This window comes from Liolophura sinensis, chromosome 6 (genome assembly GCF_032854445.1).
Source record: "Liolophura sinensis isolate JHLJ2023 chromosome 6, CUHK_Ljap_v2, whole genome shotgun sequence".
NCBI lineage: Eukaryota > Metazoa > Mollusca > Polyplacophora > Chitonida > Chitonidae > Liolophura > Liolophura sinensis.
This window is the reverse complement of record NC_088300.1, coordinates 61,871,857-61,883,677: the sequence shown is the minus strand read 5'-3', so window position 1 is coordinate 61,883,677 and position 11,821 is coordinate 61,871,857. Positions and strand designations below refer to the sequence as shown.

The window sequence follows — 11,821 nt, the reverse complement described above, 5'->3', positions numbered from 1 at the left end:
AACAGAAGCCCATTACCTAGATGTATGCAACTTCCTTATACCTACCCGCACATTACACATGTTACATCACCTGTAGAAGATCACACTTCCTCGTGTAGAAATATGCCAACCTCTTTATTGGAAATTGTGAACCAAATGATGGGAAACCTAATGTAAACGGCTCATATAAGAACTGGTCACATCTTGAAACCAAAACTCTTCATTTAAAAGTTGCGATTTCGCTAATCATTGTTGCAATGCATAAGAACCCACTGACTATTTCTGTATTTCCAAGTGACTCTAAAACTATCAAAAACATTGTGGTCCTTTTACAACACTCTCCACTGTCATAATTTTTTTTAAGTCTGTTTATAAACAACAGCATTTGGAACATTTTTCCCACCATGCATCAGCCGTTTCTTAAACGCTACTGCGCAATATAGAAAAAAAAATTACTTGGCTGCCCAGATACGCCACATTTGTTAGAGATCGAAGAAAAGTTTCAAGTCCCGTGGGTTGCATACTTTTAGGTAATGGGCTTCCGGTAAGATGCATTACCGATCCATATGTTTACTTTATTTATTTTATTTTGATTGATGTTTTACGCCGTACTCAAGAATATTTCACTTATACGACGTCGGTAAGCATTATGGTGGGTGGAAACTGGGCAGAGCCTGGGGGAAACCCACGACCATCCGCAGGTTGCTGCAGACCTTCCCACTTACGGCCGGAGAGGAAGCCAGCATGAGCTGGACTTGAACTCACAGCGACCACATTGGTGAGAGACTCCTGGGTCATTACGCTGCACTAGCACGCTAACCAACTGAGCCACGGAGGCCCCCATATGTTTACAAAATTTTCTTAAGAGTCATAGTGATAAATAATCATATACTAGTATATGATATGATATGGTATATATGATAGTCTCGTTAAACGGTATGGGTATATATATATCTACGGCTACACCAGTTCATCTACACGATTACACACTTGTCACTACCTGTGGCTGATGCAGAAACACAGGCGGAAGCGGGATTCGAACACATGCAATCTTAGAGTTCTCAAATTGTGGCACTGGTATGGCTATAAATGCTGTAAATAAGCTCTCCAGTGGTGGTATAGTGCCTGTAAAAGTTGATGTTAAAGACACGTAATCTAAATGGTCTCCAATGGTCGTATACTACCTGTAATAATAAAAGTTGATGTTACGTACCACGCTAAAGCGACAAGCGTCCGCACCGCTGAACGCTGTAGCTTACGGGTTATTGATAATTAGGATTTCAGTCACGAAACGGACTCTCATTTGACGATTCCTTTGACGGTAAGTTTATATAACGTTTGTCGACGGAAATCTTTTTTACATTTATTGTCGTTACTAGGGTGATGTATCAAATGGTTGTAGCATACCATGGAAGATTTCAATCTCATTAATTCATCGTTCGTTTCTTTAGGGTAAGTCTTAAATTCTTATGTTACCCACCGTTGCCTACGTAAACAAATGGCGGTTCGGACGAGAAGAAATACACCAGGTTTCGATTAGAATTTTGTTATTTGCCGTAAAAGTAGGGTAGTGTAAACTTTAGTACTATGATGATGCATGTTCACAATAACCGAATGGTTCTTACAAATTTTCAGGGAACCTAAAAGGTAAGCTTAAATTAATGCAGAGGTCCTCAGGCCATGCATACACTGACTGCTCTCCGGCCGTAAGTGGGAAGGTCAGACATCAACCTGTGGATGGTCGTGGGTTTCCCCCGAACTCTGCCCGGTTTCCTCCCACCACAGTTTTGGCCGCCGTCGTATAAGTGAAACATTCTTGAATACGGCGTAAAACACCAATCAAATAAATAAATAAATCTTACACTGACTGATCAAGGCACAGATGTCTAGATAGCTTTTCTGCGTCTGCAGAAGGCCTACCCTTACAAAAATGGGTACATTTACCGGAATAATGGGGCCATCTTTGGTCATAAGTCATGAATGGCACGTTTCTGCATACTTACCTACGTGCTAACTACAATGCTGTGGTTCTGCGTGTGTAGATTTCTTTACTGTACTCCAGCCAGCTTTATATTTTTTGGATAACCATGTGTGGAGTAGCCCTGTATGACTATGCTTCGCATTGGCTTGCATAGTCATGGGTTGTTCCCGTTGACCTCTGAAGGAACCATTGTAAACTTTTGGCAAACAGTTGAATGCTTACTAACCTCCCCAGGTACTCCTTTACAATGCTTAGCATCCGAGCGCACGTGACTGTCAATCACCCCAATGGTAAATATCCATCTATACTTCAGCAACCTCTCCCTGTCAGCTGTTTCCAAGTTGCTGAAATGGCAGCTGTTTCCTGGGCCACACAGTTGCAAGCGATGGTCAAGTGTGTCCCAGGAATGCGAATTGTGAAGTTCAAGTGAGCGGAGAAGTTGAACTTGCTGAAATATGGATGAATATTAACCTATGGGATGATTGACAGCTCGGGATTTTAAGAGTGAGGTGCCCTTGGACACTAAACTTTGTAAAAGAGTAACTGGAAAGTTTATGATGCTTCCTTCAGAGTTGAATGAGAGCAATCCATGACTATGCGAGCCCCTGCAAAGTGTAGTCATCCAGGGCTAGTCTGGAGAAATAAACATGTACCGGTAATGTGATTTTAATACTTTGCCAACACTTGTGTGTCACTCACCAACTCATTGTGAACTTCCTTTGTACAGACAATTGTAACAATTGGAAGTTAACCCGATTTTCCCAGTTGGTTTTTACGATTATGGTGTACTCTTACACTCTGAATTTTATTTGCTTGCAGAATGACTGACATTCAGCTGTGGGAGAGGTGAAGGATAGAGTTTTACATGTGCATAAAATATTTGTATAAGACATTGAGTACATAATTATTGTTGCCTGGCATATTTTAAAGAAAATACAGAGGCAATGGAACCAGTGCAGCTTGGCCGTGGACCCCTTCATGTTGCTTGCTCATATGGAGATTTGGAAACGGCTGAACAGCTTCTGAAGGTAAATATTAATTTTTGTCTAGTTGTTATATATTCCAGTGTATAAATTATAAATTCCATTATATGAATTGTAGACTCCAGTATATAAATTGTAGATTACCGTTTATTAATTGTAGATTCCAGTATATAAACCGTAGATTTCACATATGTATTACTGCATTTCAATTGGTAAAAATATATTTTCAGAAGGACTTAAAGGCGTTTTAAGTTTTTCCGATGAGAAATTAATCAGACATCACAAAAAGCTTTTAGATGCCAAACATTACATTCTAATTAAATACACAATACAGTATACAAGCATTAAAATGATGTAGGCTATAGCTCTTTAAAAAGAAACTTTAAATTTAACTGCAGTTTATATTTTGACTTCATCTCATTCATTATTCATTTGTTTATGCTATCATAGAGATCATGCCTGAGTCTGTTAAATTGTTATTCAGGCAGGGGTGGACCCCCTGCAGAGGTCTGAGGTAGGGAGGACGGCTATCCATGAAGCATGTATTGGTGGGCATGTAGAGTGTGTGACCCTGCTGCTAGCTTACACCAAGGATCTGGACACAGCAGACAAGGATGGTCAAACTGCCGCCCACCTGTCAGCTTATCATGGGGAGCGGTCATGTTTGGCTGCCTTGGCTAGTGCAGGTACAGTACACATTGTGAGCTCTGCAGTGTGATTGGACCACAAGCACATGGAGTATCTGGAATATGGCTTGTCTGCTGCCATAATTACTGTAAATGTAACAATTACTAAGGCATGTATGCTTAAGGTATAGTGGGGTCATAGGCAGACTGTGTATTTTAGTTAAGTGAGCTTTGTTTATTTGATTTATTTATTTGATTGATGTTCATGCTGTACTCAAGAATATTTCATGTATACGACGGCGGCCAGCATAATGGCGGGAGACAACTGGGCAGAGCCCGGAAAAAAACCACGACCATCGATGTGTTGCTGGCAGATGGAGCTTAGTGATTATATTTGTACATAGCACATAAGTATAAGTAGATGTACATGTATGGGTTATGCATGGTCTGCCTGCATGACCCAGCTTATCTGGATGTGATGATGACAGACATAAGTTGATGCGGGTGTAGGTATGTCATATGGTGTTGACTGAGATATGTGGGACTTTAGCTAGCTTGTGTATGCATGAGCTGTTTTATTCTTAATGTGTGTGGTTCGTGTAGATGTAGGCTGGTAACTATGTAGTGATCATAGCAGTCATGCCTGAATGTCTAAGCTGGTGCCTGTGTAGACTCATTACACTGTGTGAGATCATTGAGATCATGCCTGACATTATCAGCTGGTGCAAGTGTAAACTGGTTACTCTGTGTGATGATCATAGAGATCATGTTTGATAGTCTAAGCTGATGCAGATGTAAACTGGTTACTCTGTATACTTATCATTGAGATCATGCCTACAATCTAAGCTGGTTCAGGTGTATACTGGTTACTCTCTGTGGTGACCACAAAGATCATGCCTGATAGTCTTATCCGATGCAGGTGTAGACTTGCTCTGTGTGTGGATCATATAGATCATGCTCGACAGTCTAAGCTGGTGCAGGTGTAGACTGGTTACTCTGTGTGGCAATCACAGAGAAATTATGCCTGATAGTCTTTATCTGTTGCAAGTGTAGACTGGTTATGCTGTGTTGTGTCTCTCACAAGGAAAGACGGCTTGCTCACTTGGCATCCATGAAGAATTACAGGGGCATTCTTAGCTGTACATCATTTAACAATGTTGCTAGTGTGTATGAAAAAATCTTATTTGTTTTTCTTCAGGAGCTAATATTTCATCAGAAGATAAGAGAAGGAGGCAGCCAGCTCACATGGCAGCTATGAAGAATCACAGGGGCATTCTGAGCTTACTGTGTGATCATGGGGTAGATATGGAATGTGCGTGTGATTTGGGGAAACGGCCATTACACTATGCTGCTCAGCATGGAGGTAATACATGTCCTCTCCAAGTGGTTGATAATTGAAACAGTGGTACCCATTATGTGAATATTTTAGCCTTTCTGCAGAAAACCAGATGATCAAGTCTATTCCTTGATATTTGCCTCTCCAACCTACTGAATATCAATTTGAAATAAAATAAAGATATATCCAAACAAATCAGAATATGTGACATTGCAATGGTCCCATCAAGAGTGCATGTATTTGACTGTTGTTTCACAACTCCAATCACATTGATTTTACTTTCATTTAATCGGCAGATATATTTTAATTTTATACAATGACCCATGCATTACTTTTTTTTTATAATTTATAGTTTTATTTTATTTACATTTGCCAACAGCTGTTATGAGATACTAGTAATTATGTTTCGTTAGAAAGTATATCTAATTCAATCTCTCTTGCAGCCTTGCAGGTTTTGGAGTATTTGATTAAGTCTGACTGTGATATTACTGCTGTGGATAACAGTGGTAACTGTGCTGCCCATCATGCGGCATGGCATGACAAGACCAACTGTTTGCGGCTCCTCATTAAAATGGGCATATCCATGGAGGTCAGGCAGAATGATGGCAAAACCCCTGCTCATATGGTAGGTCTTCCAGCTGACATGATTCACAGGTGAACCTGTGGAAATACATACATTACCATCAGCTCTGATGACACATCATATTAACTGGTCGGTCTTCTTATTGTCATAGACAGTCATTTTCTGTCTAGTTTGACCTTCAGACTTGTCCTTGGTTAATTTGGATTTGAATAACTAATGCTATAATTTCATTTTAGCTTGTTGAGTGATCTACTTTCCCATCTGTCCAATTTGAGCTGTCACTGTGAGGTTTTTCAACATCCTAGTTTTAGTCTTTCAACGTTTTATACCCACTGTATGCAATGCTATAACTTACAACTGAATTTTATATTCTTTATCAGGCAGCATACCATGGTGCTGTGAATTGTGTCCATTGGCTGCTGGAGAAAGGATTTGATGCAAACTACCCCGACCGTAAGCTATAACTGCTTTTATCGTTTATATCTTCACAAGTACCTACGTATGGTAATGTAATTCAAAAGATGTGCTCAGTGACCATTCCAGTGCTGAAGGACCATGGCTTTAGTGCTTTCTGATGTTCAAGTTGTCATAGCCTTTTTTGTTGTACACATGCTCCATATGAACTTAACCAATCACAGGCCAGTGGGGTTTGGTGACATTTACTGTGCTTAGTTAATCCCCAGTGTATCCAACTCCAGGTCCACTCTCAGTTTGTTCATCCCCATTGTATCCAACTCCATGTTCATTCTCAGTTTGTTCATCCGCAGTGTATCCAACTCAAGGTTCATCCTCAGTTTGTTCATCCCAGTTGTGTCCAACTCCATAGCCATCCTCAGTTTGTTCCTCCCCATTGTATCCAACTCCATGTTCATTCTCAGTTTGTTCAGTCCCAGTTTTTCTAACTCCAGGTTCATCCTCAGTTTGTTCATCCCCATTGTGTCCAACTCCATAGCCATCCTCAGTTTGTTCATTCCCATTGTATCCTACTCCATGTCCATTCTCAGTTTGTTCATCTCCATTGTATCCAACTCCAGGTCGATCCTCAGTTTGTTCATCCCCATTGTATCCAACTCCATAGCCATCCTCAGTTTGTTCATCTGCAGCGTATCCAACTCCATGTCCATTCTCAGTTTGTTCAACCACAGTGAAACCAACTCCAGGTCCATCCTCAATTTGTTCACCCCCATTGTATCCAGCTCCATAGCCATCCTCAGTTTGTTCATCCCCAGTGTATCCAACTCCATGCCCATTCTCAGTTTGTTAATCCCCAGTGTATCCAACTCCAGGTCCATCCTCAGTTTGTTCATCCCCAGTGACATTTACTGTGCTTAGTTTAGTACATACATGTAGGTTGTGCATGTATAGGTACCTGTGTAGCGACCACCACCTTGCTCTTCTCTGTATCATATTGTACTAGTGTATCTGTCTATTATAATCATTCCAACACATTTAATGAGTAAGTGTTATTAGAGATTTTGTTTTTACTTTTCTGCACTAGTTGTATCACTATTGTTTAGGTAATAAAACCAATTTAAATGATGGGATGTAGCACAGTATACAAACAACTGTAGGAATTAATAAATGTAATATGTCAGTTACTTGTTTCATGTTCTCTACATTTTTGTTATGTATTTTAAATTAATTTGGAGTTTTTTGATTGAAACATGACATTTATTTGCTGAGAGTTTTTTTTTTTTGTTTTTGTATTTTTGTGAATGCATATTTGAAATGGTATAAAGCCAAAACTGAAGCCATATGCTGTTCTCTCTAATGTTGCAGATTTTGGCAACACTCTAGGTCATTATTCTGCCTTGAGAGGTCATCCTGGGTGTTTGAACTGTTTTCTGCAGCATGATGGAGAACTTCATAGGCAGAACATCAGAGAAGAGTCCCCTCTGGATCTCGCTAAGAAGTCTGGTCATTATCTGAACATGGAGAAAGCAAGTAGGTTAACGGTACTGTACATCTGTTACTAGCTCTGAGATCCATTGGTCATGTTCCCAGCTTAGCTTCCACATTAACCGCTCTGAACTGTTACTTGCACTAACCTGGATCTCGGTCCTGTCACCTGGGCGGGCTCCAAAGTGCCACAAAACGGTGTGTTCCATGATCTTAAAGTAATTCTGAATTCATCTCACCATAACATTTCAAATAACACAGATGTAAATGACACACCTACTCAGACAGCATCAGAACTTCGCAAGCCGCAATTTTCAAATCACATGGCTCTATTGGTAGGGTGGACTCAGCTGCTCTTCCCAAAATTAAGATCATCTTTTTTCACAGCATAATTGATTATAGTTCATTTCTGTTCATTATTAACACACAAATTATAGTTAATCACCCTTTATATGTACATCTCATGATTTCAATCAAATCATTCAATGAGTTTATCTTTTTCCGGACAATGCCAAGTGAGACCGACTCTAAATGAAAATGGCATTCGCTGTTGTCTTTATTATTCACAAATAACTGTGATATGAAGGAAGAATTACTGAAGGATTACTGAAAACATGTTTTTGTAGTGTACAGTTTTGAAATGTTGAAGACAGTATACTCAAAAACACAGAGTTCCAGGTTAGTAAATGGAAGAGTACAGATCTGTGTTTCTGAAAGCTAAGCTGGGAAGAATGAAACAGATTTCAGATCTAATCAGTCACCAATATGTAGCTAGTTGGTCAGGCATGTACTGAGCAGTAGAATACAGTTGTGCCCAAATCTGATTTTACATCTGATTCCCAATGTGCATGTGTCCATAATGTTCTTCACAAGTACGTCTGACCCATCCTCAATTTGTTCATCCCCAATGTTTCTATATCTATACATGTACATGTATGCCCATTCTCAGTATGTTCATCGCAAGTATATCCAACTCTGCCCATCCTCAGTTTGTTCATCCCCAATGTTTCCATATCTATACATGTATGCCCATTCTCAGTATGTTCATCCACAGTATATCCAACTCTGTCCATTTTCGGTTTATTCATTCCCATTGCATCCAACTCTATGTCCACCCTCAGTTTGTTCATCCCCATTGTATCCAACGCCATGCCCATTCTCAGTTTGTTAATCTCCTGTGTATCCAACTCCAGGTCCATCCTCAGTCTGTTCATCCCCAGTGTTTCCAACCCCATGCCCCTTCTCAGTTTGTTAATCCCCAGTGTATCCAACTCCAGGTCCATTCTCAGTTTATTAATCCCCAGTGTATCCAACTCCAGGTCCATCCTCAGTTTGTTCATCCCCAGTGTTTCCAACTCCATTTGTCCCTTTCTAGTTTGTCCATCCCATCATGTACAACAGCATATGTCCACCCTCAGTGAGTTTTTCCCCAGCTTTCTCATATCCATTTATCTATCTCCAGTTTGTCCACCCCACTGTGTCCATTCTCAGTTTGTGCATTCTCAATGTTTCCAACAGCACATGTCTATACTCAGTTAATATCCAGTGATTCCAACCATCCTCAGTGTTACATTGCCATCTCTCAGTTTGTTCATCCCCAATGTTTCCATTGGGAAGATTTCACCTTTTTTGAGTTTAAAAAATTAAAACTACCTTACTTTTAGTAATTTTTGGGACATCTGCTCCTTTTAGCCAGTACACATGTAATTGTAACATAAATACACAGTTCCTCTTTTCTCACGGTGTTTATATCTCTTCTAATGAACAACAGATGCATATCTTTACTTTTCCAAAATAAAACCAGGAGAGTGTAATTTATAGCTTTCATCACTACAAATTAATATCTCTCCGAACATAAGAAGAATTACAGTATATATGTTTCAATTATATATCAAAAATAAATAAATGAATAATAAATCAACATCTTACATAGTTTTGCTGTGTTCACAATAAAGAATATGGTCACAGGTTTTAGAAAACTTTACAGGACAGTTTTTCCCCAGAATCAGTGAATTTGCAATATTTTTTTTTTCACCTCTGTTTACGTGCATACTTCCATTTTCAGTGAAAAATGAGGTGACATGTCCCATGTGTTACAAGAACTACAAAGTCGTAATGTGGCAAGAGTCACATCCAAAGAGTGAGGTGGAGAAAGAAATAACAAAGGTGAAATCTTCTGCTTTTAAAAGCCCAGCTTCTCAAGCCAAGTAAGTAAAGACTTCTCCTTGCTTATGGATATTTACAAAATCTTCTACTTTCTCTAAAGCACCTTTTCAGTAGAATTTATGCAAACAGTTTTTATAAAAATTAATGATGCTAAAATGAATGTTTTATAGCATTGGTCCCAGGTGCGGTTGAAAAGGTTGAAGAATTAGGGTTTCCTTCAGCAAGTTGGCTTGTGACTTTATTTCCCAATGTTATCATTTTTGCTGTGTCAAGTCGTGTCAATACATAAGGTCAATCTTCACATTTGATCAGTCCAAAGCTGTTTTCACAGTACACCGCCACAATCACTTTACAACTGTTGTGTTCTTTTAATGGACGTGCTTTTCACAGTAGGTTTACATATATACTGCCAGAACTAGAGATAAAGTTGATGTAATGTAAACTTCCTTATATCCACGAGGATTTTCTTGAAAATGATAGGACCAGCTGACATGTGAACATGAGCAGCCTGTCTTACAACATAAGGGGCCTGTAGTTCTTGCTCCAAAGCATGAATTCACCTTACATGAAGTTCATGTCCAGAGCTGTTTAATACATTTAGTATACTCACAATATACATGTAATTTAGAGTTTTTACTTGAAAGGATACACTACCACTATCTCTTGATTTCATGTATTTTTGTTGGACAGGAAACTGACAACCACATCACTGGTTAATGTGTTCACCGGCAAGCCCACAATGAGGGATAAGCTGTCCTCTAAGTCTGCTCAGCTGCCCAGCAGGGACTTGTCAGCCCAGTATTTCGGTCAACACTTGGACCCCAACAGTGTCTTTAGGTTCAAAGGCCCTACTTTCTGACCCCGCCACAGACTACCACCATATTCACCTCAACAGCTTTCACCTGACGATCGATTCAAGACTGTCACTTCAGTATTAATTTATTAACTCGTGGACCCAAATAACCTTCAGTAATTCAGCCATCTATTTCCAACCCCATCACAGTCACCACTACCAACCCTGAGGCTGTTAGCCCTGCGTTTTGGTTAAAACACTGAGCCCAAGAACCCAGGGCAATGCATATGTCAAGCACACAGTCACCACAATCTAAAGACTTTTGGCGTTCAATTTTGGTGAATACACCGAGCCCAATAACCCAGGGCAATGCCTACATCAAACACACTGTCACCACCATCTAAAGACTCTTAGCGTTGAATTTTGGTGAAAACACCGATCCCAATAACCCAGGACAATGCCTACATAAAATACACTATCACCACAGTCTAAAGACTCTTATCGTTGAATTTTGGTGAAAACACCGATCCCCAATAACCGAGTGCAATGCCTACATCAAACACTCTGTCACCACAATCTGAAGACTTTTAGTTTTGTTTTTGGTTAAACCACCGAGCCCAATAACCCAGGGCAATGCCTACATCAAACACACTGTCACCACAGCCAGCGTGTAAAGACTTTTAATTAGCTCACTAATTTTGTTAGCACATGGATTGCAGATAAAGCACCTGTCAAAGCAGCATTTGGTCCCTCTGTGAACACAACAAACACGAAACTAGCAACGTATACAGTGATTCACTCTGCACTTGTGATTATGTACTACCGTAATTCCTCTTTTCGCACATGGAAGAGCAACTCTCAGTACAAGTTATGCATGTTTTTAATCTCTTGTTGAAGGCAGAACAACATTGGTTTTATTAGCCAATTTCAGGGCTTTACAAAAAGCATAATTTTAACGGAATATAATGCCCTCAAAAGTTACTTGAATAAACACCTTGCAAACATGGGAAAAAGTTAAAGAATCACACATACGCATGATTATTTTCACGTCTTGATTTCGTGATTCACATCAATTTCACAAGCCACGTGAGCCGTTACTAGTGTTGTCAAAAATATTTATATAATAATGATTTTTTTTGCCTTGTACATTTATATTTGCAATAAAAAGAAATGGGTGTATTTGCGTTGTCAGAATTCATTTGTTGTGGAATCCATTATGCCTTAGTATGTATTCAGCCTGGTTTCTGACAAATTTTCCAACATCACAAAGGCTCGCACATATTCTCACTGGTGGTCTTTTTCTCGTGAGTTTCCTTAAACTGCCAAAAATCCAACAACCAAATAAGTACCAGAAGACGTATTGCCGAGCGAGACAGTGATTACAAACAGGTACAAGCACATACATAGACAAACAAGAAGCAACAAAACTTAGGCATAACGTCAACAAGAATACCTAAATTGCTTTGCAGAAATGA

The 11,821-nt window shown here is 39.5% G+C and overlaps 1 protein-coding gene across 1 annotated transcript; it reads left to right on the top strand.

Annotated features, from left to right (window-relative positions):
* The first annotated feature begins 1,475 nt into the window (after nucleotides 1-1,475).
* On the top strand, nucleotides 1,476-11,518 carry LOC135468655 (serine/threonine-protein phosphatase 6 regulatory ankyrin repeat subunit B-like). The gene is made up of 9 exons (XM_064747026.1): nucleotides 1,476-1,626; nucleotides 2,780-2,988; nucleotides 3,428-3,629; nucleotides 4,768-4,932; nucleotides 5,349-5,530; nucleotides 5,869-5,941; nucleotides 7,268-7,432; nucleotides 9,453-9,594; nucleotides 10,244-11,518. The coding sequence occupies exons 2-9, from the start codon at nucleotides 2,905-2,907 to the stop codon at nucleotides 10,410-10,412; spliced, it is 1,182 nt and encodes a 393-aa protein (XP_064603096.1). The 5' UTR covers nucleotides 1,476-1,626; nucleotides 2,780-2,904; the 3' UTR covers nucleotides 10,413-11,518.
* Nucleotides 11,519-11,821: the final 303 nt, after the last annotated feature.